Source organism: Chelonia mydas, chromosome 14 (genome assembly GCF_015237465.2).
Source record: "Chelonia mydas isolate rCheMyd1 chromosome 14, rCheMyd1.pri.v2, whole genome shotgun sequence".
NCBI classification, from domain to species: domain Eukaryota; kingdom Metazoa; phylum Chordata; order Testudines; family Cheloniidae; genus Chelonia; species Chelonia mydas.
The window spans coordinates 10,690,373-10,717,777 of record NC_051254.2 but is presented as its reverse complement, the minus strand read 5'-3'; the positions used below and the strand labels follow the sequence as shown (position 1 = coordinate 10,717,777).

Genomic DNA, 27,405 nt, shown 5'->3' with positions numbered 1-27,405 from the left:
TGAGTCCTGGTGGTATCTTTGATTTCAATTTCATAGTGCCTGTTAAGGGATTCTTATGTATACCTCATGAGGTTGTTATCATAGGAGAAAGGATCAGGTAAAGTCCATTGTTTGTGGGTTATGTTGATTAAAGTTGGAGAGAGAGCTTCTGAAGGAATGGAAAGCAGACTTTAGGACTTCCTTAGAGTGGATTTAACCCTTTCTGATGCCCCAAAGTGAAACTACATATGCTGCCCCAGCCCTTTCCCTTAAGGGGAGGAAGGAAAAATTGTCCCTTTTGCACTTGAAGGTTGCCTAGCATACTAGTATTTGCAACAACAACAACAAACTGTACAGCGTTCAAGTGGTCAGAGAACATCCCACGACTCAAAGGGAAACACCCAAGTCAAATGTAAACCAAAATGAAATAATTATATGCAAAACCATCCATATATCCTCTCCCCATTTCTGCCCTATCCTCCACTGAACATCACTGTTGGCTCATCTGGCATGCAGCTAAATATTCCATCAGCTCCCACATGCTTTGTTTGTAACGCACTGGCCCATGAGCCTCAATGGCCTATTGAATCGTAAATCAGGCGTGATCACACTCAAGCTGTGTCTACACGGGGCTTTTCTGTGGAATCTCCAACCATTGCAGCACCACTAGAGGGAGCAACTTGTGCAGGCAGAGCACAGGTAGTTCTTTTTCACCATGGTGGAATGGTGCAATGGTGGGAGATTTCCTGATTAAGGATAACCCAAGCAAGGCTCATGATAGGGTGAGCTGAAGGAAGCAGTAAGAAAGCCGGCATTGTCATTGACTCAAAGAGGCTTAAGCAGACCAACACTGTTCAGATGCTGCATGGAGAATTTGCGTGGATCCCAGATACCTATGGAGAAATCATTTTACTCCAGAGAAGCAGCAGGGAAAAAACCTGGGAGTTAGAATGTTTAAGTCTCATTTTAAAAGAAGAGCAGAACCCTGGGCAGTGTCCACCAGACAGCAGAGAAAACCCCACAATTTCTTCAGATGGCACAGCATAAGTCAGCTAGTTCGTGTGAAAGACCAGGGGAGACACAGGAGAGGGAACAGCGAGGCTTAGGCATCTTGCTGCGTTTTTGCTCCCAGTCACTTATTTTGGAAGAGAGAAGTTTGGCTTATTTTCTGATTGGATCCTTAGAACGTATTATTATTTATTATGGTAGCACTAAGGGTACGTACTGCAAAGAAAAACTCTTGGCACCAAATCTCTGAGTCCATGTCAATTGACCCAGGCTATGACTACACTGCAATTAAAAACCCGTGGCTGGCTTGTGCCAGCTGACCTGGGCCCCTGGGGCTCGGGCTGTGGGGCTGTTTAATTGCCATGGAGACGTTCAGGCTCGGGCTGGAGCCCGGGTTCTAGAACCCTGCGAGGTTGGAGGGTCCCAGAGCTGGGGCCGCAGCCCAAGCCGGAAGATCTGCACTGCAATTAAACAGCCCTGGCCACAGCTCAGGTCCCGTGAGCTCGAATCAACTGGCACAGGCCAGCCACGGGTGTCTAACTGCAGTTTAGACATCCCCTGAAACTCCGCACTGCAGGTTTTTCTTTGCAGTGTAAACATATACTTTGAGGCCTCAATCAATGAACAGGGCCTCATTCAGCCAAGTACTGTATATGCACATAATAAAAAAGACAGTGAAAGATTTTCAAAAGTGCCTAATCCCCTTTTTCAAAAGCGAATTAGGAGTCCAGGTCTAAGTGAAAGCCAGGGGGGCTTAGGCTGCTAAGTCACCTTGGCATTTTCAAGAATTTTAGCTAGTCTCGGTCCCCAAAAGCTTACAGTCTATATGAAATGATGGCTTGTGCATATGCCTGGGATTTTCTTTTGCAAAGCAGTGGAGTATAGTATAGGCACAGTATATCTATTACACACAAACTGTTAAAAGAACACTATTAAGGTTACAAAGTCAAGCACTCAAAAGTGAAGTTGCCTGTTGCAGCCTATAGAGTAATGTTTGCTTATGCTAATTGAAAATGTGCTGAACTGCAAATAGGGAGTAGGCCTTTAGGCCTAACGTTTAAGCTTTGTATTAGCTAAAGCTAAGTTTGTTAGCATGAGTGAATGAGGTATTAATAGAAGTGAAGCAAAGCATCATCTCGGGTCACATATTAAAGATGTTTGTGTTTTCACTGGTGTTAGCAGGTATTGTAGGGGAACTTTTGGATGTTTTGGAATATTGGAACATCACAGAATTTGTATTGATGCAAATGATAATTAGAATGATGTTTGATATTAATAGCCAATAAAAGATATTTGGGTTTGGGGGTCCAGAAGATTAAATATGGTAGCAGAAATACAGATATGGAAAAAGGTAAATTTAAGTAATTAAGGGTATTATTATAAGTGATTATAAAAAGGGTAGTATGCCAATTTTAGGTAAGCGTGTCACTCACCATCAAGGTACCATTAGAGAGAGGATTATATACCCATTCTTCTCATCCAGAAAGTGATCACCCCTGAATACACCATTTCATCTGGGAATGTGAGTACAAATGCAGTGTGTGGCATAATGCCTGTTTGTTTTAACTAATATTTTATTTTATGTTTTATTTTAAATAGTCTTTAATTCTATCATGCATGTCATTTACAGTCCTCCCGTCAGTTACATGATCTGTAAGTGCTCTGGAGGCTCAACCCTTAAAGAATTCAATTTGTCTATTCCTTATACTTCAACTATTAATTGGTAACACACAAATGAAGGTTACACTGTGCAGGCTTAATTCAGCCCCCCAAAACCTTGCGCTTATCCATTATTGTACAATATTTTCATACAGGTCCCAAGCAGGAATACACACAATGCCTAGAGATGAAACATACTGTATGGTGATTCTTTTAGAACTCAGATGCAATTTATAAACAACACTTTTGTCTTAAAGGGGTTTTTTGGTTGTTGTGTTTTTTTTTTAAAACTCACCAGACTTTCATCATAATGTTTTAGGAGCCGTTAATCTGCCAGAGCGGTTGCATTGGTCATTCAAAGATATTCTTCCTTCAGAAAATTTTACTGGTCAGCCCACAAATGCATATTATAGAATCCAGTTTGTATAGGACTGGAATATAGGAACAGCCACACAGGATCAGGCTAGTGGTCCGGATAAACAGAATCATAGAATATGGGAGTTGGAAGGGACCTCAGGAGGTCATCTAGTCCAACCCCCTGCTCAAAGCAGGACCAATCCACAATTTTTGGCCCAGATCCCTAAATGGCCTCCTCAAGGATTGAGCTCACAACCCTGCATTTGGCAGGCCAATGCTCAAACCACTGAGCTATCCCTCCCCCGATACGCTGGTCTCCTGTCACTGACAGTTGCTAGCATCAGATACTCCAGAGGAAACTATAAAATCCCAATCATAATTATTTGCAATAACACACCCAAGGGTGAAGTTTCTTCCTAACCCCAGGCAGCTAGTGGTTGGTATTGTCCTGAAGTATAAAGGTTGATGTCTCATACACTGTGTATTTTTATTCTATTTAGTGTAAGCATAGGTTATGTTCTTATTCTCCATATAATTGTCTCTATTTCAGTAAAGCACTATTAGTGCTAATAATGTAAATGTGAAGATAAAGTTTAGTTTCTGTTAACATGATCACGTTTGTAGCTAGCAGTTACATTCGTTAGTGGGAGATTGCCCTAAAATAATTACCAAGCTGCTAAGTGCTCCTTTCACTCCCCCCCCCCACATTCTGCCAGTCTACAAGCTCTGTCCTGACTGCTGTGCTGTAGATCTGTGTGCAGATGTGCTTATCTATGGGATGAAAGAGTTAATGTAAAAGTAGATCACAGATTAGGCTGGGACTGTCTGTGTTTCGGGGTCAGAGAACTACCCCCAACGGCTAGACAGCTGCCAAAGGGAAAGACTTGGAAAACTTATTGACCCTGCAGTGTTGTTCTCTAGGGCAACTCTGGGAGAAGATTTTGTATCAGTTTAAGTGTGTCAGTCAGCCCAGACTGTGTTATAATTGACAAACCCAAAGTACATTTTAGTTTGCATACGAAAGTCCATTAACTGAAAGCACGTAATCTGTTTCTGCTGGGCTCCTAACGATTGCATCTAACCCCGTGTACAAATGTGCAAAAACTACTAGATCATCAACAACAACAAATATTTCAAGACAATGCTCTCCTCTCCCCTCCCTGTCATATTTGTGTACATTTTCCAATCAGCTTTAGACCGGGGTGAAAAATGGGGCTGGGGAGAGAGAATTTCCAGGAAACCGAGTGGATTTATTTTTGATATAAAATTTTCTGACCAGCTGTACCAACATAATTCAGCATCCTGTCCTGCTTGGGACCTCGGGGCTCTACTCCAATACAAATAATTTAAAAAAAAGCAACCCATCACCAAAAGACACCTCTGAAAATGTTCTTTTCACTTGTACCTCTTGTGTATAATGTTGGTAGTAAGTGTTTCCTAGTGGTTAGACAAGGGGGCTGGGTTTCAGGACACTTGCTACTGGGTCACATTGTGACCATGAGCATTGCACATGATCATTTTGGGCCTTATTTTCCCACTCTCTAAAATGCAGGTATAAAAATACTCTCCTCTCTGATGGGTTTGTGAAGCTTAATTAATGTGGCAGTGACAAAAGTTGTTGCTTTCTAATACCTGTTTAGTGACCTAGGTGAGATAAGTTGCTGGCCTCAGTCCAGTTCTCAGTGTACAAGTATCCGCATTGCCACCACATTTGCTTTCCCACTGGCAACCGTAGCAGAGAGGCTAAGGGCCAACCAGCTCATCAATGCTGATCTGTTCACCTGCTCCTAAGCATACTACCCTGAAAAATGTCCTACCATTGCTAACGCCTGGAGTAGCAACATCAGAAGCATTAATGAAGACAAGGGATTGGTGGCCACTATAGGTACGCGTCATGTGTGGACTTGCTTGAGAGCAAGATGCCATGGTTAAAATGCAAGGAGCCACCCAGAGACCTGTCTACACTAGCACGTTCAGTCTGGCTCTGTACGAGTGGGAAAGCTTTCCAAAGAAAGTTGACATAATTCTTTTCCTTTTAAGTCTGGGTTGAGGCACATCGCTTGGGCTGCATAAGGGCTTCCTTTAACCACTGTACTCAGCTTCCTTCCATCATAGACCTAGTCCTTTAGGGCTGGATTTCCAAGAATTCAGTGCTCATCAGCTCCCATTTAAGACACCTAAATGAAGCTGCTTGATTTTCCAAAACACTCAGCCTCCCCCCCCCCCCCGCCGCCCATCAGCTCCCACTGACAGCAAAGGCTGGGCATGTCTGAGAACTTGGCCACTTCACCGAGCTGCCTAAACGGAAGCTGGTGTTCTTTTGGAAATTTGGCCCCAGTTGCCAGTGCTGAGTGCTTAAAAAAAGACTCTGGAACCTCATGTCCAGCAATGAGATGCCTTATGTCTGCCTGGCCTTTGCAACTGGTACCCTGGGCTTCCTTCGTGCACCACAGCCTCTCTCTGGTCGGTTGACCAGCTCTTTCACTGGATGTTGTGACAGCTGCAGCGCTCGCTGATGCGGGGATTAGTCGGCTGCTAGGCACATGACCTTTCGATCGCTGTTCTCTATTGACCTGCCCCTGATTGGGAGGAATTTAGTGCATAAAAATAACACCCTGCACAAACTCTGCAGAAGGAGCTGAGTCCCAAGTGCCGTACAAACAGAGAAAAGAAGGTAATATGAGCCTATATACTGTACATTTTACAGTAATATCTGCACTGGATCCAAAGCAGCCCACGCGGTCGTGTTCAGTTACAACAAGTTCCAGCACTGCGTAGATGCAGTGGCCATTAGCCAGGCAACTAACAAAGACAGGTTTCTGGCTAATGTTATTGGCAACAGCAGATAGAATAAATACATAGATGCAGAGTGCCAGGAGCGGCCTAATATTGGACATAGAAGAATAGATTTTCCTCCCTCTTGCACATTCCTGTGAATTCCATTGACTAATTTACACCAAAGATAAGGGAGTGCAGAACGGGGCCCTATGTAGTGGTAAACAGCTCAAAAGCAAGTGGCCTGTGGTCTCCTAGATGGTTTATGCACATCTCAGGGCATCTGACAGCTTTATGAATGAGCTGTGCATCAACACATGTGTGGTATGTGTGTGTGTGTGTGTGTGTAGGCAGAAAGGAAGTAGCTTAACTCAAGCTGGTCCAAAAGTTTTTTATCCCATGAAGTTTTCACCTGAAAACGCTGAATGAAAACCAAACTTTTTGGTCACAATATTTTGATGAAAAAGCTAATTTTTCTGGGAAACCCAGACATTTTTTTGCAAAATATTTCATGTTGTCAAAACCGCAAATTTATGCTGAAAAACAGTTTTGATGGGAACAATTACTTGTGTGTCACAATAACTCCTAAAGAATTTAATTTTTTTATTTACACAAATCTCTGCTAGAATTATGTGTTATTTTAAAATATATGCATTATAAACATAGAAAAACACATTTTGTATCTGAGGGATTTGTTTAAGGAAGGTCCAGTGATTCAGATGCTAACCTGGGACTCTGGATATTCAGCTTCAGTTCTCTGCTTTGCCACAGATTCCTGTGTGACCTTGATCAGGTAATTTAATCTCTGTGCCTCCGTTCCATATCTGTAAAATGGGGACAAATAGCATTGGAGTGCTGTGAGTTTAAGACTGGGAGATGCTTAGATGCTATGGTAATGGAATCCATACAAGCACCATAGATAGATATCAATCTTTAATCCAGATATTGATCATTTCAGAGTTCAGAATTATTTAGAACCAGGTTTTTGGTTCAGATCCATTAGAAAGCGAGAGGCCATTTTCAAAATCCACTCTGTTCTTTGAACACCCCTCTTCCCCACCAAAAATAAATATGTAAAAATATTCACAGCTATGGTTTTGGTTCGTTTCTACCCTTAATATAAAATTTGCAAGATCTATATCTGGATGCTCTGTTCTGACAGATACAAATGTACTAACATCAAAGGAAGGTGCCTGCATTTAATCATTTAAATAGGCCTGTTTCTGCCCCCACCCCGTATATCTGAAATGAGATTAGCCATCCATTTACAATAAAGCTATAAACAAGTGCCTTTGGTTTACTGAGTTAATAAGCTGGATTTCCCCCTCCCCCCCCGCCCCCACACACACACCTTAAAAAAAGACATAAAATGTGTTAGGCAAAAATGATTTAATCAAAGCTGTTTCAAACTACGTCCTGTGTATCCAGGGGAACGGACCATCTTTTTTCATGAAATTCTTTCAAGCAGACAAAAAACTAGTGTGCCGTGTTTCTTCCATTAAGCTTTCAACTTCATTTCGCTTCACTTGCTAAAATACATCTGACTTGAGTTTTCATTGCTACGTAAAGAATAAAGAGATCTACTAATCATGCGTCACAGTGGAAAGTCAACTACTTTGCTTTGATACAGAATAGGTAACTTCTCCATAGCAGCATGCATGCTCTGGGCGCCCTTTCATGATTTTCACACTGCAGCTACAGTTATTACCGGTAGATTTGTCAGCGGGGTTGCTGTCCCCATGTGATTATGTGCTAGGATAATTTTTTTTTCTGGTTTTGTTAATGAACCACAACAGGAAATGTCCAATTTTTAACAATGGGATCTTGGCAGCAGTGTGCCACGTCCTTAGAGAGAGAGAAAGAAACACTCCATTGTTGGTACAACACGAGTAACTGAATTGTCTCCGCTTTCTTTTTCTGGGGGAAAAATTACTTTGGTCCACCTTTTTCTTCTCCTGTGTCCGTCCCAGCCTTTCCTAGAATCTGATGTTATTGGTGCTATTTTAAAATGGCTATTACTGAAACCATGATTTCTGAGACCAAAACCTTGTCTAATGCAGTTTTCCCGCAATGTTGTTGTTCTTTATATAGAATAATAAAAAATGATGCTGCAGATAATTCCCTTGAGTTGCTGTTACAAACGACCTTTAATACAGTGATGATTTTAGGTATTTAATTTGCACAGTAAATATTACAGTTGTGGATAGAAATATGAAGATGTTATGAAAAGTAACAGTATGTTAGTAAAGTTATTATGAAAGCCATCTATCTCTAAAGTCGTAATGACCTTACTGACATAGTAAGTGTAATAATGCTGGCCAACATTTTCAAAAATAGACGCCCCTCAAGTTAGGCCTCTAAGCCTGAAGTCAATACGACTTGCATTCCTAAGTCACTGAGATGCTTGTGAAAAATCTTACCCTTAAGCACCTAAATATTTTTGGAAACATTGGCTTATGTTACTAAAATAGATTTCAACAGGAATACTGCCCAGATGGTGACTGCAAGATTGGCCCAGGATGAACGGAAGTCCATAACATTTCTTTTTGCATGTGTAATAGTTTTCATATTAGTAAAAGATGTGGACAAATTGGAGAAAGTCCAGAGAAGAGCAACAAAAATGATTAAAGGTCTAGGAAACATGACCTATAAGGGAAGATTGAAAAATTGTGTTTGTTTAATCTGGAGAAGAGAAAACTGAGAGGGGATATAACAGCTTTCAAGTACATAAAAGGTTGTTACAAGGAGGAGGGAGAAAAATTGTTCTCGTTAACCTGTGAAGATAGGACAAGAAGCAATGGGTTTAAATTGCAGCAAGGGCGGTTTAGGTTGGACATTAGGAAAAAATTCCTAACTGTCAGGGTAGTTAAGCACTGGAATAAATTGCCTAGGGAGGTTGTGGAATCTCAATCATTGTAGATTTTTAAGAACAGGTTAGACAAACAGCTGTCAGGTATGGTCTAGATAATACGTAGTCCTGCCACGAGTGCAGGGGACTGGATAGATGACCTCTCGACGTCCCTTCCAGTCCTATAATTCTATGAAAATGCATCACATTAGCAGTTTACACCTGTATAGTTCCATTGGTGTGGCTACACTGCTGCAAATTTCCCTAATGTAAATAGGACTGAAGAGAATGAAACCTGAGCAGTGGAAATGGGAAAAGGTTTCTCAGTCAGATTGTTTAAAACTCTATGTTTTTTATACCTATTAAACGCCATAAAAACACTTGGAAGGAAAACCCTCTTTCTGTTAAAGATTCAGGCATTCCCCCCACCTCTGCAAAGAAGCAGTTATCTGGTTCTCACAGAAGCCATCAAAAACAGGGAAGATGAGAGTCACTATTACTAAGATAAAAACAAGTTAAAACCTCTTTTGGGTACAGGCACTTTTCATACATTATAAAACAGTAAAAAGGGCATATACCCAGGTTCTTTCCTCTTTGCAGGTTATTTTTAAGTGGTCGCCATAGTTCTAGTTACTTGCAGTGCCTTTCAGAATATCACTAATAGAATTTCATGATGGAAGTAGAATTTGTACAGCCATATTTCACGCTCATGGATGAGATATTTTAACAAAGCTCAATAGCTTTTACACCAGCCATTGTATGTGCTGCTGGAAACATGATATGCTGATTTGATTCCATGTAAACAAGTGTGTTTATGAGAAGAGAGGGGAAGACTGTTTAGTCAAGTGCATAGGGCACGGGACTGGGAGTCAGAGCCTATGGTTCTATTCCTAATTCGATGACCTTGGCTAAGTAATATAGGCCAACATGTTCAATGTCCAGACATTTTATGTCCCCAACTTGAGATGCCTCTCTGTGTCAATAAACACTGTATAAAATGGATATTCTTATGCTTAATAGACAGAGTTCCTCTCAGGTGTGTTTGGATGCTTAATGAATTATTGCTTGTAAATGTATTTTGAGACCCTCTAAAATCCAAATGCAAAGAGCCTATTTGCTTTTTATTTTATAACACATCTTGAACCCGTCTTCTATTGCTATAGGTCAGATCTTGCCAACAAATCGTAACACTCCAAGTCCCATTGACCCTGAGACAATCCAAGTTCCCGTGGGTTATGAACCTGACCCTGCAGATCTTGCTCTCTCCAGCATTCCTGGCCAGGAGATGTTCGACCCTCGTAAACGCAAGTTCTCTGAGGAAGAGCTCAAACCACAGCCGATGATTAAGAAAGCCCGTAAAGTCTTCATTCCGGAAGATCTGAAGGTAAATTGGAACTGGTGACCAGGCGGTTAGGAAACAAAATGTAGAAGCTATTTTCTCAAGATTTGGAGTCTAAATCTATTCTCATACACTGAAGTAAATCAGGAATGACTCCTCTGAAGCCAGTGGAAATATGCAAATGAAAAAATTGGTGTGAAATTGGGATCCGATCAGGTCTGAGGGGAAGGATGTCTTTATGGTTACGGCCCAGGCTGAAATTTAGGAGATCAGGATACCTTTCCCCAGATCTGCCAGAAACTTCCTATGTGGCCTTGGACAAGTCACTTTCACTCTCCAAGCCTCATTTTCCCATGTATAAAATGAGCTAATGATATTTCCTTTCTCCCTCCCTCTGTCTGTCTTGTCTACTGAGATTGTAAATGCTTTGAGGCACAAACCATCTCTTACTATAAGTCCGTACAGTGTCTAGTCCAGTGAGGTCCCTGATCTCAATTAGGATCTCCTTTATTCTTTATTCCCATAAGGGGGAATTGATCCCAGGACAGAGGCACAACATATTCCCCACTAATGCCTTAAGTGGGGCATAAAGCTACCTGCCCCTGGATGAAATTCACCCAAAATGAATCAATACTGAGCAGCTGTGGCTGATAAATGATGAGTGAAGCTCTCTCTGCTGTGCACCAGTCTTGAGGCTACCTTAATTCTGTCTATGACAGTCAAAGGACAAACAAATGTAGGCGGAAGGGGCTAAAGTCTAGTAAAATGTAGTACAATGATTCTAAATCAAATAGTTCAGGCCCATAATTTGACCTCCTTGAAGTTGTCTGTAATGTGCCTAAGGACACTGTTGCTGCTATATAGATTTTTATACACACACACACACAAATATATAGTTTAAAATATATAATACTCTTCAGGGGCTTGAGGTTTTTTATTTAGAATTGGCTATTTAGGTAGGACCTACACTAACACAGTATTTGTGTACTTATTGTCTGTGTGATGATGACACTAGCACACAGACAAGGCATGATAATTTCATCTCTTTTTCGTGAAGGTTGCCAAAAGTCACAGGCCAAAATCAGCAGGGCAAAAAGCGTTTTCAAGCGTTTAAGACTATCACAGAGCAAATTAAAAACTAACTTTAAAAAGGACTTGACAACAGCTCTCTTAAAAACAGAAAACGGTCTCGTGTGTGTGATTGGAATGGTGCAATGCAACCTGATTGAGTATCTGTGGTGAGAATAATCACATTAACGAACCGTATTGTCAGTGTTTCAAAAGTGTGAATTTTAAATGTAGTTCTATGTAGAGAAAGATAACTTTGGAAAAAAAACATACACCACCACCTTCCTCCCATCTCTGAGCCACAAACACATTACCAGAAAGAAGGGACCCCAGTAGCATGATCAGGTGACATGCTTTACTGAAGACCTGGGCACATTGTCTTTTAAATAATGGAAAACGCTATTTGTATAATGCAGCTTCTGTAAGGACATAGCGCCGTGCAGTATTGCATGGCATTGATCTGCCGCTGTTTCCCAAGAGACAGATCCTTAGCCAATTGACGTTAATGGGAATCTTTCCAATGACTGCAGTGGGCTTTGGATCATGTAGAGAGAGAACTGGTATGTGTTTACAGTAGGCTGATGGCAGTGGAGAACAAGTCTGTCAACATTTGCTATTTTTATCCCTCAGGAAAGTGTTGTCAGGAGCAGGCGTTATCATAGTTAAAGGGTAAAAAAATAAATAAATCACATGTCAAGTGGTAACCAAATGATTTGTTACTGTCTTCCTCCATATTATCCCCAGCCTTCCTTTGTACATATGTACTGATAGCGTATGATTACTCTGCCAGATTCTGCTTGTGGTGACACCGTTAAAGCTCCCCTGAGATCACTCATGTTTGGGCTGAGGTAAAAGGTGCTCAAAATCAGAAGGGTTACCAGGTGTAAGGAAAGTGGGAATTTGACCCAGAGTGTCGATCATTATTGTGTTCTCTCCAAAGAATCGTTATATGCCAGGTTATATTTACAGTATATGGAGGAAGAAAAGAAAATTGTCAGCCAGGATGCTCTTGGAGTATTTCATATCAACAACTGAAAATGTAGTATCCTTCATGCATGGAGGCTTTGTGTTTTCAGTGTGTGATTGAATGGGGACTCAGGGTCCTGGTTCCCGTCTAAGATAATCACATTTGGTTGCCCTTGGCTGTTAACTGAGTGCTTGACCCAAGCACTCTCTGTCCTGGTGTGAGGATTGGCTGTTGGGATGGGAAGGGAAGGGTAAACAGATTTGTCCAATCAACTGTCTCTGGATTGCATGTGATTCCGAAATGCCAGTCTGGTCTCTCTCAGGCTGGATTAAGGGATTTGCCATTGCAGTTTGTTAAAATAAAGATGCATGAGGTCTAGATGGCACAATAATAAATTGCTTAAAGCTGATTTTTTGTGGAGAGGAATGAGATGGGAAATTGTAAACCAAGATTTAGGGTCATGGCTTTTTGCTTTTTTTTTTAAGGGGCTTTTTGGGGGGTCCCATCTAAGAACAAGTGAACGGAGATTTTGATACACTGGGCCCAACTCACCCTTGCCCTGCACTGGGTATAGTCACTTGCACCAGTGCAAATTGAATGTAATGGGGGTAGAAAATGTTACCAAAGCAAAATGGGAAGTGTTTTCCTCTTGCTTCGCTCTATTGTAAATGTGATGCAAGGCACAGAACAGCAGTACAGCAGGCCTAGTGTGCTGACTGATGGCTGAGGGCAGTTGCAGTGTTTAAAATATTTGCCTTCTCTGTTTCCAACCATTGGCATTTGGGAGAAAATGTTTCATAAGGGGTACCTGAAAAGTTCAATGTAGCCTAAGGACAGAATTCTCCTCTCTGCGTAAATCTCAGGACTGATACACTATTCTGCTCCCAATTTGTGTGCAATGGGAAATCCACCCTTAGAAGGGAGGCAGAACATGGGAGCTGAGATGGGCTGTATGAATCTGAGAGGAGAATTTTGACCTAAACTGTTCGTGCCAGGAGGTATTCTGAGTGGGGCTTAATTAGTGTACAGGCCTTGTGCTGCAGATGGATGAAGTTCACTTTTTGGAACGTGCACCACCCTGTCAGCATGTGGGCAGTCACCCAGAGGTGTGCTTCCAATTTGGGAAGATCAAAGTAACACTGAAACTACCGAATGCTTATTTCACTGAAGTCTGTTTAATTCTTAAGTGAGGGGCAAAATCAGGTACAATGAATGGGTCATTTGTCTCCTTTGGTGCCCAACAAGGCTGAACTCCGGAAGGCAACACGAGTTTTATGACTAATACTTTTCGTACGTCTTAACCTAGGAAACATACTGAGGCACTTTGGGACAAACCTCAGCGGGCATGCCGCATAGGCACTTGACTGAAAGCGTATGTGCAGCTGTGAGGCAAAAGCAGTCCACCCCTATTCCCCCCCACCCCCAGCCCCCCATCTCAAACCCAGCACAGAGGCATCTCCAAGGACATCTGTTCCAGGGGCCTATTATTATTACTTGTATTTTAATAGTGCCTTAGAAGCCAGTGAGGGATAACCGGGCCTCATTGTGTTCGGCACTGTATATACAGAGTAAAAGATAGTCACTGCCCTATAGAGCTTACAGTCTGAATAGACAAGGTAGACAAATGGTAGGGGAAGGAGATGCACCATACCAGCAGAGCAAACCGCAATTTGATGGCAAACCGCATGTGAGTGCCAAGTTTCCAGGACTTCTTTTTTTTTTTTTTTTTTTTAAAGGAGGGGGGTAATAAGCTAAACAAAAGGCAAAGGAAGGGAGAAGTGGCAAGGTGGATAGGGGTAGGGAGGGAAGGGTGGAGAGCAAGTGAAGTGAGGCTGAGTAGAAGAGACTGTGGCTCAGGCAGCCAATCAGCACAGCGGAGAGCACGCCCAGCCATGATGGGGCATTCCAGGCCAGGACATGTGCTTCACACATTTATATATGCTTTAGGACCTGATCTTCCTCCATTGAAGTCAATGGAGATTTGGTCTTTGCATTCATTGGATCAGGTTTTGTCCCTTAGGGGGTCTGTTTCAGCTCCAGTGGAATCCCCAGTTGCTTCAGTGGAAGTGAGTTGGGGCCCTTAATCCCTTGACTTGACAATGACTCCTATACACCATCCCCATTTCAGATTGTTTGTGCTCCTCACTGGGGTAATCAGGATGAGTGGTATCCTGCTGCCAGCGAGGCTCCAGCTGCTTGTTAATTATTCTTTGGACGTCTTCAGAACCAAGATACCATGATGGTGAGCTTCGTGCAGACACTTAGCTAAATAGTCAGGCATGTATGCCCATTTGAGAGACTATTACACATAGATTTAGTATTTGCCCCAAGAATTACTGATATTGCCACTGTTCAGTGGGATGTGCAAATGAAAGCAGCAACGGCCAGTGAAATATCAAAGTTAAAGTCACTTCGGAGCTGAGAAACTGTAGTGTGGTTAACAGTGAAACCTTGTGCCTTAAGGAGTTCTTAGTTTACTGAAATCTAATATCTTGTCTCTTTCTTTATGTACTTAATGAGCAGGATGACAAATACTGGGCAAGACGTAGAAAGAACAATATGGCTGCCAAGCGATCGAGAGACGCCCGGAGGCTGAAGGAAAACCAGATTGCCATCCGCGCCTCTTTCCTGGAGAAAGAGAACTCAGCCCTCCGCCAAGAGGTGGCTGACTTACGGAAAGAGCTGGGCAAATGCAAGAACGTCCTGGCGAAGTATGAAGCTCGGCACGGGCCCCTGTAAATGGCTATCCCCCGCCCCCTTCTTTCTTGTTGTGGGTTGGCATTTTAATAGCTGGACAATGTGTTTCCTTTTTGATAGTACCACACCCAAACCAACCTGTCTGTCATCAGCACTTTACCAGAAGCAGAAACAAAACTGACTTACATTATTTTTCATTTGTGTATGCGTGTGTGTGCACATCTCAGCACTTCCCTTTTTAATGAAACCCTCTTCAAAGGGTGACACATTTTTACCTGGACTATTAAGAACTGCCATAGTAAGCTTTTACGTTTTATTTTTTTTGTCAATGCTGCTTCTGATTAGGATTTTTATGTTGTTCTAAACAGTTTCATCCTCACCATTTACTTGCAAAGATCCCAGTAAAAATAAACCATAACAATAAAAAAGGTAGATCTCAGTTTTCAAGAGTAACAAGCTATTGTTTAATTTTGTCTAATCTGAAAAGTTAACATGCTAATGAAGTGCACAAACAATAATTCAGTACAACACTACAGAAATATTAATTTATAGATTGCTTTTGTTGTATTTTAAGTTTTGGTGATCGCTGTCTTCAGATTTAAAGTGCTGTTAGACTGAGTTAGCTCTGCTCGGTATAGATCCCAGTATGACTTACCTATATCTACTAAGTTTCCTTTTATTTCCACAAACGCCAGATAGATAGGAGTACTATTAATAGAATACAGAGTGTGTATTTTGCACTGTCTGTACCTAAATCAATAATCCTATTGTACACTAGCGCATGCTGCCTGGGTGTTCCTAGTGGACGTAGGATGACTTCCCTACCTAATAATGTCTCATAAATAAAAGACCTATTGATATAAGCATGCTGAAAGCATCCCTGGAACAGAATGTGTGTATGAAAGAGAGAGGACAATTAGTTGATACAAGAACAAAATTTAAAAGTATCAGATTTGATGTTGAAATTAGAGGAGTTTTTGTTTTAGTTTTCATTTAATTTTGCATTGCTCGGCGTCCCATTTTGTGATTTAATTAACTATTCATTTTTCCACTTTTTGTAATATATTTTCTGAGGATTATATCTTGCTGTTTTCAAATAATTTTTATTCAGTTACAAGAGTCACTGTTTTGCAAATCCCACTTTTCCTAGTGATGTTATTTTGAGCATGTCTTGAACTGATCTGAACTTTATTCTGTTTTCTCTCTATCTGCTTTTGAACATATGTTCTGTTCAAAGTGGACTTCTGAAAACAAATGTAAGAAACACTGGTGAATTTCAGAAGGCAATGGTGTTGTCATATACTGTGGTTAATCCAATCAATTTATATGTTTACTATAGACCAAAAGAATAGATATTATAAAATGTATAAAGTTTATACAGAATAATTATAGTATGGGGTGTTTTGTACAGTATTTTTCAAATACAAATACTGACAGTGTATTTTGAAAGACATATTATATATAGCAAAGAAAAAGAAAAAGTTATTCCATGTTTAAAATATATAGCAAAGATATATATTCACCAATATTGTACAGAGAGGAAGTGCTTTAGGTTTTTTGAGATCTTTAATATTTTAAACCTACCGCTGACACATCAACATGTGTTGTGCTTTAAATTAAAATTTTCTGAAGGTAATGTGGCTTGACAGGGTGCTTCATATTACTAAAATATTAAGAGGCTTTATAATTTTCCATCAGAAACATATAAAGAATCTGTTTGACACAGACAAAGCACAACATGGAGTTTAGTCAAATATGTATTAGACAATGCAATATTTTGTAGAGGCAGAAAAATAATGTAGACTACAAAAAAAATCTCACGCTCATTTCAAATCCGCTGCTGCTAGAATTTGTTTCCATCTGAAATTCTTAATAAATAGCCTTGGCCATTTATACACGTATATGTATTGCATACATTTATTTACATGTGAGTAAAATACGGTGTTCCATATCTGGCTCTCACAGTTTTCTAAGGTTTTGTCACTTTTTTTTGTTTGTTTTTTTTTAAATAAAAAGGTTATTCATTCCAGTAAATCATATTTTTGCTTAAGGAAGTTGTTACAAAGGACTAAACATTTATTCTACATCAAACACATCTTTTCATCAATGAGATTTTTCCATTTTTTTCCCCTCAAAATCCACAGGGTCCCTTAATACTCAGTTTTCAGAGTAATAGCCGTGTTAGTCTGTATTCGCAAAAAGAAAAGGAGTACTTGTGGCACCTTAGAGACTCACCAATTTATCTGAGCATGAGCTTTCGTGAGCTACAGCTCACTTCATCGGATGCATACTGTGGAAGCTGCAGAAGACATTATACACACACAGAGACCTCTGTGTGTATATAATGTCTTCTGCAGCTTCCACAGTATGCATCCGATGAAGTGAGCTGTAGCTCACGAAAGCTCATGCTCAGATAAATTGGTGAGTCTCTAAGGTGCCACAAGTACTCCTTTTCTTTTTGTTAATACTCAGTAGTTTCCTGTGAATCATTAATTCTGTGGATTGCATGTCTGTGAGCTTCAGGAAGGGTCAGAGCATAGAAAGTCAATTATTGGCCAGTCTAAACCAGATGGGCTGTGAGGAATATGTATTTGGCCTGAAAGTGTTGGATACAAGTTAATATAGCCACTGACCAGAAAACAAACTGATTTAAAAAAAAAAAAAAAAGTTTTTTTTTGGTAGTGGCAGGGTTCCAGAAGATGCCAGTAACGTGGGCACACAGCAGCAAAGTGGCAAATTTGCAACACTGCTGGCGTGCCATCTTTTGTGACATAGTGCAACTGAAGTCTGAAAGAACAGAAATGGTGGTTGTGAAATCAGCTAGGAATTATTGGTAGTTTGCATTGTTGTCACAATCGTTCATCCAAACATACACAGGCAGCTGAGAAAATTTATAAATGACCACTTTTGTCATTTTTTTAGTGGGGCAAAGGGGTGGGTAGACATACTTGTTTTTGTAGGGTGGCTGTCTCAGACTTATTTATTGGGGGTGGGTTGGGGAGGAGGAACAAGGTAGGCTCTCCACCGTGTGCCAGCAGAGGTTTCTCGCAGCTACCTCATCCACCATCACAAACATTTCTGAGTCAGTTCAGGTGCCTTATATCTATAGGTCATGCATACTGTTTTCATGGTATGAACATTTGACAAATGCATCCTGCACAACAAAACGAAACCATGTTTGACTTGGAGAGACTCAGAATAATCAGGAAGGGCTGTGGAAGTCCAGTAGCTAATAATAATAATAAAGTAACGCCCAGGAGCGCTGCTATCTAGAGTTGTGTCAACATTTCCATAAAAACCACCATTGACACCATCATTTTTAGGGGTTTATAACTAGGGCATTTAGGCTAGGATTGTCTGAGGCACCTAAAGGCGTCAGGGACTCCACTCTTACAGCGGGATTTGGGTACCTCACTGTTTAAGAAAAAAAAACCATCTGGGATAAACCTTGAAATATAAATTCTCAGCCTAGGACACTTTCCCAAAAGAATAACAATTTTTAAAACATTTTTTTTACCTTGTATTCAGCTTATAAGGGCACTGTATCAGGGATACTCAAGATTCTGATGAGCCTTATTGTCTCTAAAGGAGTTCTTAGGTCTGTCAAATTATATGGCATTTAAAAAGGATCTGACAATGTATTTGCACGATAATCCACTGAAATCTAATAAGTAAACAATAAGCATTGGCGAAATGTTTGCATTATGCTAGCCCTTAAATCAATTATTTCAACTTTTTTTAAAAAAAAACCCACTGTTTAAAAAATAAATCATTTTCGATTTCAATTCTAGTCATATAGGTTTTATTGCCTTAGGAATTAGGGGGGGTCTTCTGATGCTGTTGGCACTAAAATAACCAGCATCATGGAATGAAAGTGCTGACTTAAATCCACAAAAGCAAGGAATTCAGAGCTAAAGGAAAACATTCACATTTCACACTTAACTCATTCTGCTGTGCCTATCTATTGCAGTGTCAATATGCTACATAACATCACAGGCACTGAATCGAAGACTCTGCAAAATGGGATGAGGATTGAATTATCATCTTGCCTTTGTGGGTTTGTCAGTCATTAATGTCACTCTAAAAATGATTTCTGTGTGTGGTTTATTGGCGAGAGAAGTGTGGTTTATTTTTTGTTTTTTAAAACTTGGAAAAAAATATTTAAAAATTACAAGTGATCAACCATTGTATTTTGGGCAACACCACAAGACAGCATCTGTTTAAATACAAGTTTAACATATAAGATCAAATTAAATGTATGTCATGCATTGGATTGCATCCTGTATGCTGTTCAGCCCAAATTTTTTTGTCTGTTGTTCTTAATGTTTAATAAACTTTTAAATTTTTCTGCTCTCAACTGTATATTTGCTTTAGTGTGTCAGAGAGTGGGATGGTCTTTTTTTCAGCCCATACACCTGAAGGTTTATTATTAGTTATCATTGGTCCTGGAGAAACAACCCATAATATGGCACATCTTTGAGGGTCCCTCTTCAGTTAGTCTCAGGTCCATACCCCAATTAAATCACATGTGAAAATACGCCCCCTGTCCTTAAAACACTTGCCACTGCAGCCATGTAATGCCAGACTACCTTTGCTCATGAAGCTACTTTCTAAACACCCAAATTTTACAGGGGACTGAAAGTTACTTAAATAAAGCTATCAGTTCTTGAGCGCTTTAAAGAAGTAGATACACATCCTAAGCTCTTTGCATTCCTCAGTAGGGCTCCTAACACCCGCTTCCTGCTGCCCCCGGGGAAAAACAAGCAGCCGTGGTAGACTGCAAACTCTTTATACTTTCCACTCTTCTAGCAGTACTACAACCAACAAATAAAAAAAATGTCCCGCTTGCCATGACAGACTGAGAAAAAGCTAAGGGAACCTAGTTTTCTTCCTTACCTTAAAAAGAAAAGGAGGACTTGGGGCACCTTAGAGACTAACCAATTTATTTGAGCATAAGCTTTCGTGAGCTACAGCTCACTTCATCGGATGCATAAAGTGGGAAGAAGTGAGCTGTAGCTCACGAAAGCTTATGCTCAAATAAATTGGTCAGTCTCTAAGGTGCCACAAGTCCTCCTTTTCTTTTTGCGGATACAGACTAACATGGCTGCTACTCTGAAACCTTCCTTACCTTAGTATCTCTGCTCTTTCTTTAAATAGTGACCAAATTACCCAGACTTGCAGGCCTAGGGGCCTAAGGAGACAGCTTCTCAGATGACCAGTAACTTACGGATTGAGCAACAGACACGAAGTTTAGGGTCAGAACTTAACACACCCATGTGCTGATCCTTTACAAAAGAGAGGGCTTGATATGCAACCTACTGTCTATTGGCAACATGGCATAGTCACATCAGCGCTGGTTCGCTTTAGCTGGCAGTAGATACATGGGACCTGCACTGGTTTTCAGACTAGTTTAAATGCATTGCTTTCACCCTGCTGTACATTCTGCTGTCATGCTGGTGTAAATGCTGAGTATCTCCACTGACACCGTCAGCATCATGCTGGGGTAAAATTACAGGTGAAGATCCCACGAGGCCCTTCAAGTCTGTGCAAATGCACAGGAAGAAAAGATTATCAGCCAATATTTCGAAAAGATATTAAGGATTTGGAGTTCCAAATTGGCAACTGTAAAAGGGCTTGATTTTCAGCAGGCAGTGTGGTTTGACAATTGTGCCCCTAAGTCATCAGTCACTTTTTTGGGGGAGGGGAAAAACCCTTACCTCATAACCTTTGAGTCCACAGTTGCACGGTGGTGACGTGAGACCATTAGCGTGTGATAAGCTACAGCTATGTTTCCTGAGCAAGCCCAGCACTAGAGCGAGTGGGTAATTGTTCGACCAACCGTGCCAATTAGTTGCAACCAAAAATGTTTATGGAAACACATCATGTGCAACAAACCTTTTGTTTGGGAAGGTTTCTGAGGTCCGGGATGGAATCTGGGGTGGGGGAAGGAGAAGGAGGAAAGAGAGCAAGTGGAATAGCTAATAGCCTGGTGATTACAGCACTCACCTGGGACCTGCTTGACGCAGAGCAGCAAATTGAACCTGGTCGCCCGCATTCCAAGTGAGTAGCCTAACCAGGAAACTCTTGGCTACAAGGTTTCTGTCTCTTGCTTCTCCTTGAAAAATGTCAAAAGGTCTCAGTTTCAGCCCCATGCAGACCAAGAACAATTTGTGAAAGCTTGAAAATTTGCAGCAAATCTGTTTCCAGCCAGCTGTACCTCGGGCATACAGTGTACTGACTACTCTCATGTGTTTTGCAATTCACTCTTAGGTCAATGAGAGCGAATTTGGTTTCCCCTCCCCCCACACCACAAATGTATAGCTAGGCTAGATTTGGAGAGGACAGAGTAGGCTATAGAATCTTACTGAGATTGGCACGCAAAAGACTAATAATATTCCTAAATAATTTTTAAAAGTGTGCTCACTGGGGCAGTGACTGTCAGCTACTACACGTTTGTACAGGGCCGAGCACCGTGCAGCCGAGACCTGTATGAGACCTCTGGGTCTTACCACACTATAAGTAACAGTAATACGGAGACATAAAGCATTATTGATATAAAGTGAGACACTTCTTCCGGACAGCTAAAAAGATTATTTTTATCAGGCACATGGAGTTATATAACAGGGGAAATCAAAGCCACTGATTTAGGGTGTGGAAACACTCTTGCATTATTATGACTCAGAAGTGGTGTATGACATAACCTTAAATGCCAGGGTGTCTGTCTGAGTTTACATCATCCACTGCTCACTGCTAGCCATACCATGGATGACAGAGCCACTAATAGAAACTGCTTCTGGTTTGCTGCGTCGCCACTAAAATATGAACAACCCCAATGTCATCCCCAGCTTTAGAACCATGTTACTGTTCCGATTTCTGCTGCCTACCACAGAGGGAGAGCCAGGAGTCTCATGTGATCAGGACGGTGGAGCCATTCAGTTTGGGGTCATTCGAGGATTAGGTCACCTTGCCCTACAACAGCGGTCCCCAAACTTTTCCTCTCATTAACCCCCCACACCCCCACCAGTAATAGACTGTGTCCATGCCCTCCCCCAGGCCGGGAGCGGAGCTGCGGCCGGCGGAGGCTGAAAGCGGGGATGGGGCCTGAGCCACAGCCAGGAGCAGGGAATGGGACCAGTGTGGGCCCCGGGGGGAGCCCAAGCCTGGCTGGAGCCGAGCTGGGAGCAGAGAAGGGCTGGGTGGACCTCCGTCCCCTTTCCTCTCCTGGGGGCTGGCCCAGGCCCCGCTACACATCCCACCCCAGGATATTCTCCACGCCCCCTCACCCCCTCCCCCGACCCTAGAACTGTGGTTTCAACCTTTTTTTTTTTTTTTTTTTTTTTTTGTGGAACTCCGCCTCCCCCAAACAAATTTCAAATGGCAGCATGGACCCCTTTGGAAATCTTAGACATGGTCTGCGGACCCCCAGGTGTCTGTGTACCACAGGCTGTAAACTACTGCCACAGGGTCTGCTATACCTGGGTCAGAGGCCACATCCTAAACTCCCATTGAGCAGTACCTTATTCTGCACCTACTCAGAGCCCAGCCGGCTCGTCGCGATGCCTCTGGGTGGCAGAACCGGCTCCATGGTGTGTCAGGGGATTTGAGAATTATAATGAGCATGTTTTCCCAGGGGTTACACATGGCTGTAAACTGTATAATCTTTGTTAAAGGTTGGCCCAGCCTTTGCCTTTCTAACAGTCATTCAGCACCTAGTATCATAGCAGCTCAAAGTGCTTCATAAAAACGGCATCCAGCAACTCCAACTCATGCAAACGGGCCACATCTAGGATGGCCCAATGAGGGCAGTGGGACTCTTCACATGTGCACTACGCTTATGAATAAGGGTTGGGCCTTCTAATTTATTAAATTGCAGCACGTCAATGAGGCAGGTATTATGCCCATTTTATAGATGGAAAAACTGAGGCACAGAGTGGTTAAATGACACATCCAAGGTTTCAGCCAACACTTATAAAAGTCAATGGAAGCTTTTCCATTGACATCCACTGGACACGGGATCAGGGCATTACTGAGTCAGTGGCAGGGCTGGATCTAGACTCGGGTGTCCTGGCCTCCAGCTGTGAATGTTGGGGAACAATGGATTGGCAACAGGTGGAAAAGCCAGCATTGGATGCCCGGCTCTCTCATTCAATTTCATCACGTACTAGAAAATAGTCTTTTCTTTCAATAACTGTTTTACCTGCAGCAAACATCGAAAGGCACTTAGGAAGACAAGATGGGCAAGGGAATATCTTTTATTGGACCAGCTTATGCTGGTGAGAGAAACACAGTTAGCATTCAGTAATTTCACTCCCCCAACCCCCCAATCAAACGTCTTTGCCTTTCAAAGACTTGCTTGCTGTCTAAAAAAACCAGCATGTCCTTGACATCCATGTATCTGTTCACACTCTTGCTTGCTCAAATAATGTCCTTGAGCAGATATACTAGCTTAACAATTTACCATGCTTCCAATATACCACTGTAGCTGTAGCTTTAGAGAATATATGGCAATTTAAGTCAACATGTGTCTTAATTTGTTTGAGCTTTGTCATTTAAGAGGGAACTTTGCATCTAGTGTGCACTGGGTGAGGCTAATTGTTACAGCATGGGCCATTTGATTTGCAGAAGGGACCTCCCTTTCTGGTTGCAAACTGAAAGCCTGTTTAGACTTTGTAGTTTCAATGGAGATTACTCATTCTTTGTGAAATTAGCATTGGGTTCCCTGGGTTTCAAATTGACTGTCTGTGCATGATAGGAAATCAATTGGCAGTCAAAATACTGTCATCACAGAAGCACTACGGAAAAGGTAAATGCTTCGTACTAGATTAAGTCCAAGAGAGGTTTCCACCACGCCTAAAACAGTTAGCCCTTCGCTTTTGATGTGCAACTAATTCTGAATGTACAGCACCTGTCTACGCTTCTGCAACTGGGGTGTTCTTTTCTAGCCCATAACTGTTACTGTTCCTCTTCTGCCTGCAAGCTAGAGAAAGTCATCCCTTTGCAGCCTGCCTCCTTGCTGATTAACTGAGAGATACGGTATGGTTGGTGCCTTACAGCATCAAATGTTTTTACAGGTTTCATCTAATGGGCATTAAGACATCTCTTTCCTGCATGCAAAAAAAAAAAAATCCCAGCAACATCATATCAACAACAGACGCTGCTACCTCATTTCCAGCTAAATGGAGCAGTGATCAAGGACGAGAAAAGCTATAATTCTTGAGCCACTGCAGCTGCAAATAAAATCAAAGAGGGGTTGATTTAAAATGAAAGTGGAAAGGGATTAAAAATTCATTTGGAAGCACAGACTTTTAAAATGGTGACATAGGGCTAGATCGTGACTTGGACAGTGGACTACATGCCAGCACAGGGAAGTAAGAAATAGCTTATGTCTTGTGGGCTACGTAGACCGTGGATCTAGAATTGCATGGGTCAATGGGTGCCATCCGCAGGGGAGGTGGGTAGAGCATGGAGACGGATGGGCTGAACCTGACCTCCACCATTAGCACTAGTAATATGCCTGTCTGTTAGATGTCTGCAGACTGGGGAATGGGCTGATGTTGTTTTCCCATGAGGTTGGAGTTAAGGGTTAGCATTAGAGTGTGCTTGTGAGGACTGCAGCGTGTGTGTGTCGTCGTGTTACTGTACGTGCTGGATAGGTATGGGACTTGCTGACAGAGGGCAGTGTCTGTGACTGCACATGGGAAAAGTGATGTAGTGGGCAGAGCATAGTTCACGTGCCCTCTTACCTTAACTGCCCATTTTCCTGCTCGTGTGGATATCTGTGGGTGGATGTTCCCCTTAAGCACGTGGGAATATATATACATATGTCTATATGTTGTATGTCGTTCCCTTACCCTCGGTCTGTCTTTTGACTGTGATCCCTTTGGGCAGGGATTGTAAGTTCCTGCTTTGGAGAGTTTGGGCTCTATCAGAAACAGGTATATTATAACAATTTGTGCTGCTCTGTGCCGTACTTGATCTGCCTTTGCAGCACGTCCTGTGCAGGGTCCGTGTTGGAGAGACCCGGATGTGCAATGAGGTGCCCCATCCGGGGGAACTTGGACAAAGTGGAAGGAAGAGGAGGGGGAATCCATCAACGTTTCACCTTCAGCTCCCAGTCTCTCCTGGCCCAGAAGTCTCTCCCCAAATTGCATTGTCTATTTTTGCTGTCACATCACATTGCAGACTTATGTATACTTTCCTATCAACCCCTCTTGTATTGGTAAAATATTACATTGCAGTGTATAATCTGATTTGCAAACTCCTGAGTTGTTAGCAGCTTTGCCATTAGCTCAGTATCCTGCACGTAACCCACATTAATTCTGTATAGCTCTTTGTCTCCCTCTAGTGGCTACACCGTGACTAGAGTTTTATTTATGCTTCAGATCAAGAGGTTCTGGACTCTCTTCTGGTTCCTGCAGACCACTCAGCCCCTGGGGCATCTTTGGAAGTATCAGCCACCAACCTACCTTCCCTGCCTCAAACTAAATAGGGTAGTGTTACATGCACACAGAGTACAATAAAACATTTGTAGCACTATCTGCTAAGAAGAATAATCTGCACTGAGATTTGCCTGCAAGCAATACTTGTTTTGGGTACACAGTGGTCACAAGTTTGCTCAGCAGCCACTGGTCCCTTTAAAGCTGTTCAATGTGTAATTGTAAGTCTTAGATACTGGAATATCCCATGACATGCCACAGTTTCCTCTTAGTTATTCTTTCCCATTACTGGAAGGTAAAGGAGCTGCTGAAAGGGCCTGTAGCAACAATTTGTTGTGCTGTCTGAGTAGCTCACAAGAGACACTGAATCCCAGAGGGAACTCATGTGAAATTCATGCTAACTGGCCGTCACATGATTTTCTGATAATACCATTATCACAGTGGTCACTTGATGGCTAGATGTAGTGGCAATCCCAGACCAGGCTAAACTTCATGTTAGTTATGTTGTTAAGTACAGCAGCTTGGTGCACAAAGAGAAACAGCAAAAAGTGCATGTTAGCCCATAAGTGAAATCAAAGTGACAGGCCAACAATATGATCAGCTGCTGTGGATCTGCTCTTACGACCAAACAGGCCGAGCGATTGGCCTGGACTGGGTAAACACACACGGCAGGAGAGGCAAACACCCCACTTAGCCATGCAGCGACTGGCTGTAGTTGCAACTTCAGGCCAGCATCTAGGGTACCCGCCAAAGGCTCCTACATTCACCTTGCCCTACAAAAGTGGGAGAGAAGAACAGGAAGATCTCTGACAAAACAGACTCCTCAACTCACCTCCTGCCATGCCTTGCATCCCATCCTCAAGCAGCCAACACCAACCTTCTAAGAGAAGATCGGATTTATTCCTCAGCCCCAAGGTTCAGTCATGACTAGAGTGGTAAAAGTGTCTTCTTGACTTAGGCCCTACAGATGGAGTCACTTGTTGGCTGCCTCTGGCCCATTTTCAGAACACCATCATTTTCAGCTGGCCTTCCCTGGACCGTTTTATGGGTCCCAGCTTACTCCATTGCGGGACTTATGAGTTCTTATGGCTCAGTGGTCAGATGTTGTGAGATAACTGGACGACTGCTAATTGGTTATTGAGATCTGGGTCCTGAAAGTCTAAAATGGGTGGCTGGGTGCCGGAGTGTCTAAATGAGGTGCTGAGCCCCCTGATTTTCCAGCCCATGTAGAAAATATTGGGCTCAGGGGCTTCATAAAGGGAACTAAGAAACAAATTGTCTTGTAAATTATACTGTTGTTTGTACGACAGGCATACCTGAAATATCAATGCCAGCCAAGATCAGGAAGACCGTGGTGCTAGATACCATACAAAGTAAGATTGTGTTTATATGGGAAAGTTATTCCAGAATAAGGTAGGTAGTGAATTTAAAGTAAAATAGGAGTAGCAATAGGTTATTCCAGCATAAAAGTGTCCACAAGGGAAACTATTCCAGAATATTCTGCAATAGCTATTCCAATTAATTTCCTCATATAGACAAACACAAAGAGGCAGTCCCTGTCCCGAAGAGCTTATAGTCTGAACAGACAAGACAGACAAACCGTAGGAAGGGACTCAGAGGCCCAGAGCGGAGATGTGATTTGCCCAAGGTCTCACAGAAGTTCCGTGATATCACTGAGAACCCCAAAATGACCAACGCCAAAGTAAGGAATCCAAGAGAAAAAAAAGAGTGAAGGAAGACAAAGAAATGAACAAAGAGGTTTAAGATGCAGATGTCCTGCCCTCCTCTCTTTGGAAATGATGATTATTTTTATCCAGGAATGTAGATTGGTCTGAGGGGGGAATTAAAGCCATTAGCTCAGTGAGTGGAAAGGATGGTGCATTCTTATGACCAAAAGGAGAAGAATGACATCATCCTTAATTCAAGTTCATCCCTTTTGGCTTGCATCAAAGGTGATTGCTGTTTTGTGACAGAATGTACCCCTGTGTCCCCCACACCCTTCACACTATTGTAATAATCTTTGTACAAAGTATGTCTTGTAAGGTATCATCTGAAAACTCATAATTTGCTTGTCAATATTGTCCTGATAAAATATGTGTGGCAACATTGTATGTGAAATTATAAGATTCCACTGTGAGGTGTTATTAACTCATGTTCCAAACTGTGATTGGCAAACAGGTCTGTCTCCAACAAAGCAATGTGTGATCCGATTAATTTGCATGTAAGCAGTAAACAGAGTCGTCAAGCAGGAAGGGGAGACAAAAGAAGCTAA

The 27,405-nt window shown here is 42.0% G+C and overlaps 1 protein-coding gene across 3 annotated transcripts in view; it reads left to right on the top strand.

The window, feature by feature from the left end:
- HLF (HLF transcription factor, PAR bZIP family member) overlaps positions 1-19,043 on the top strand; it is a 44,767-nt gene extending 25,724 nt beyond the window's left edge. The window contains exons 3-5 of one of the 3 annotated variants that reach the window (XM_037914109.2): positions 9,790-10,010; positions 14,129-14,242; positions 14,524-14,658. In XM_037914109.2, coding sequence (XP_037770037.1) covers positions 9,790-10,010; positions 14,129-14,203 — 296 coding nt within the window. In that variant the 3' untranslated portion in view covers positions 14,204-14,242; positions 14,524-14,658. Of the gene's footprint in view, positions 1-9,789; positions 10,011-14,128; positions 14,243-14,520 lie in introns of all 3 variants that reach the window. The other 2 variants (XM_007055123.4, XM_027817500.3) reach the window with 2 other exon arrangements.
- Positions 19,044-27,405: the final 8,362 nt, after the last annotated feature.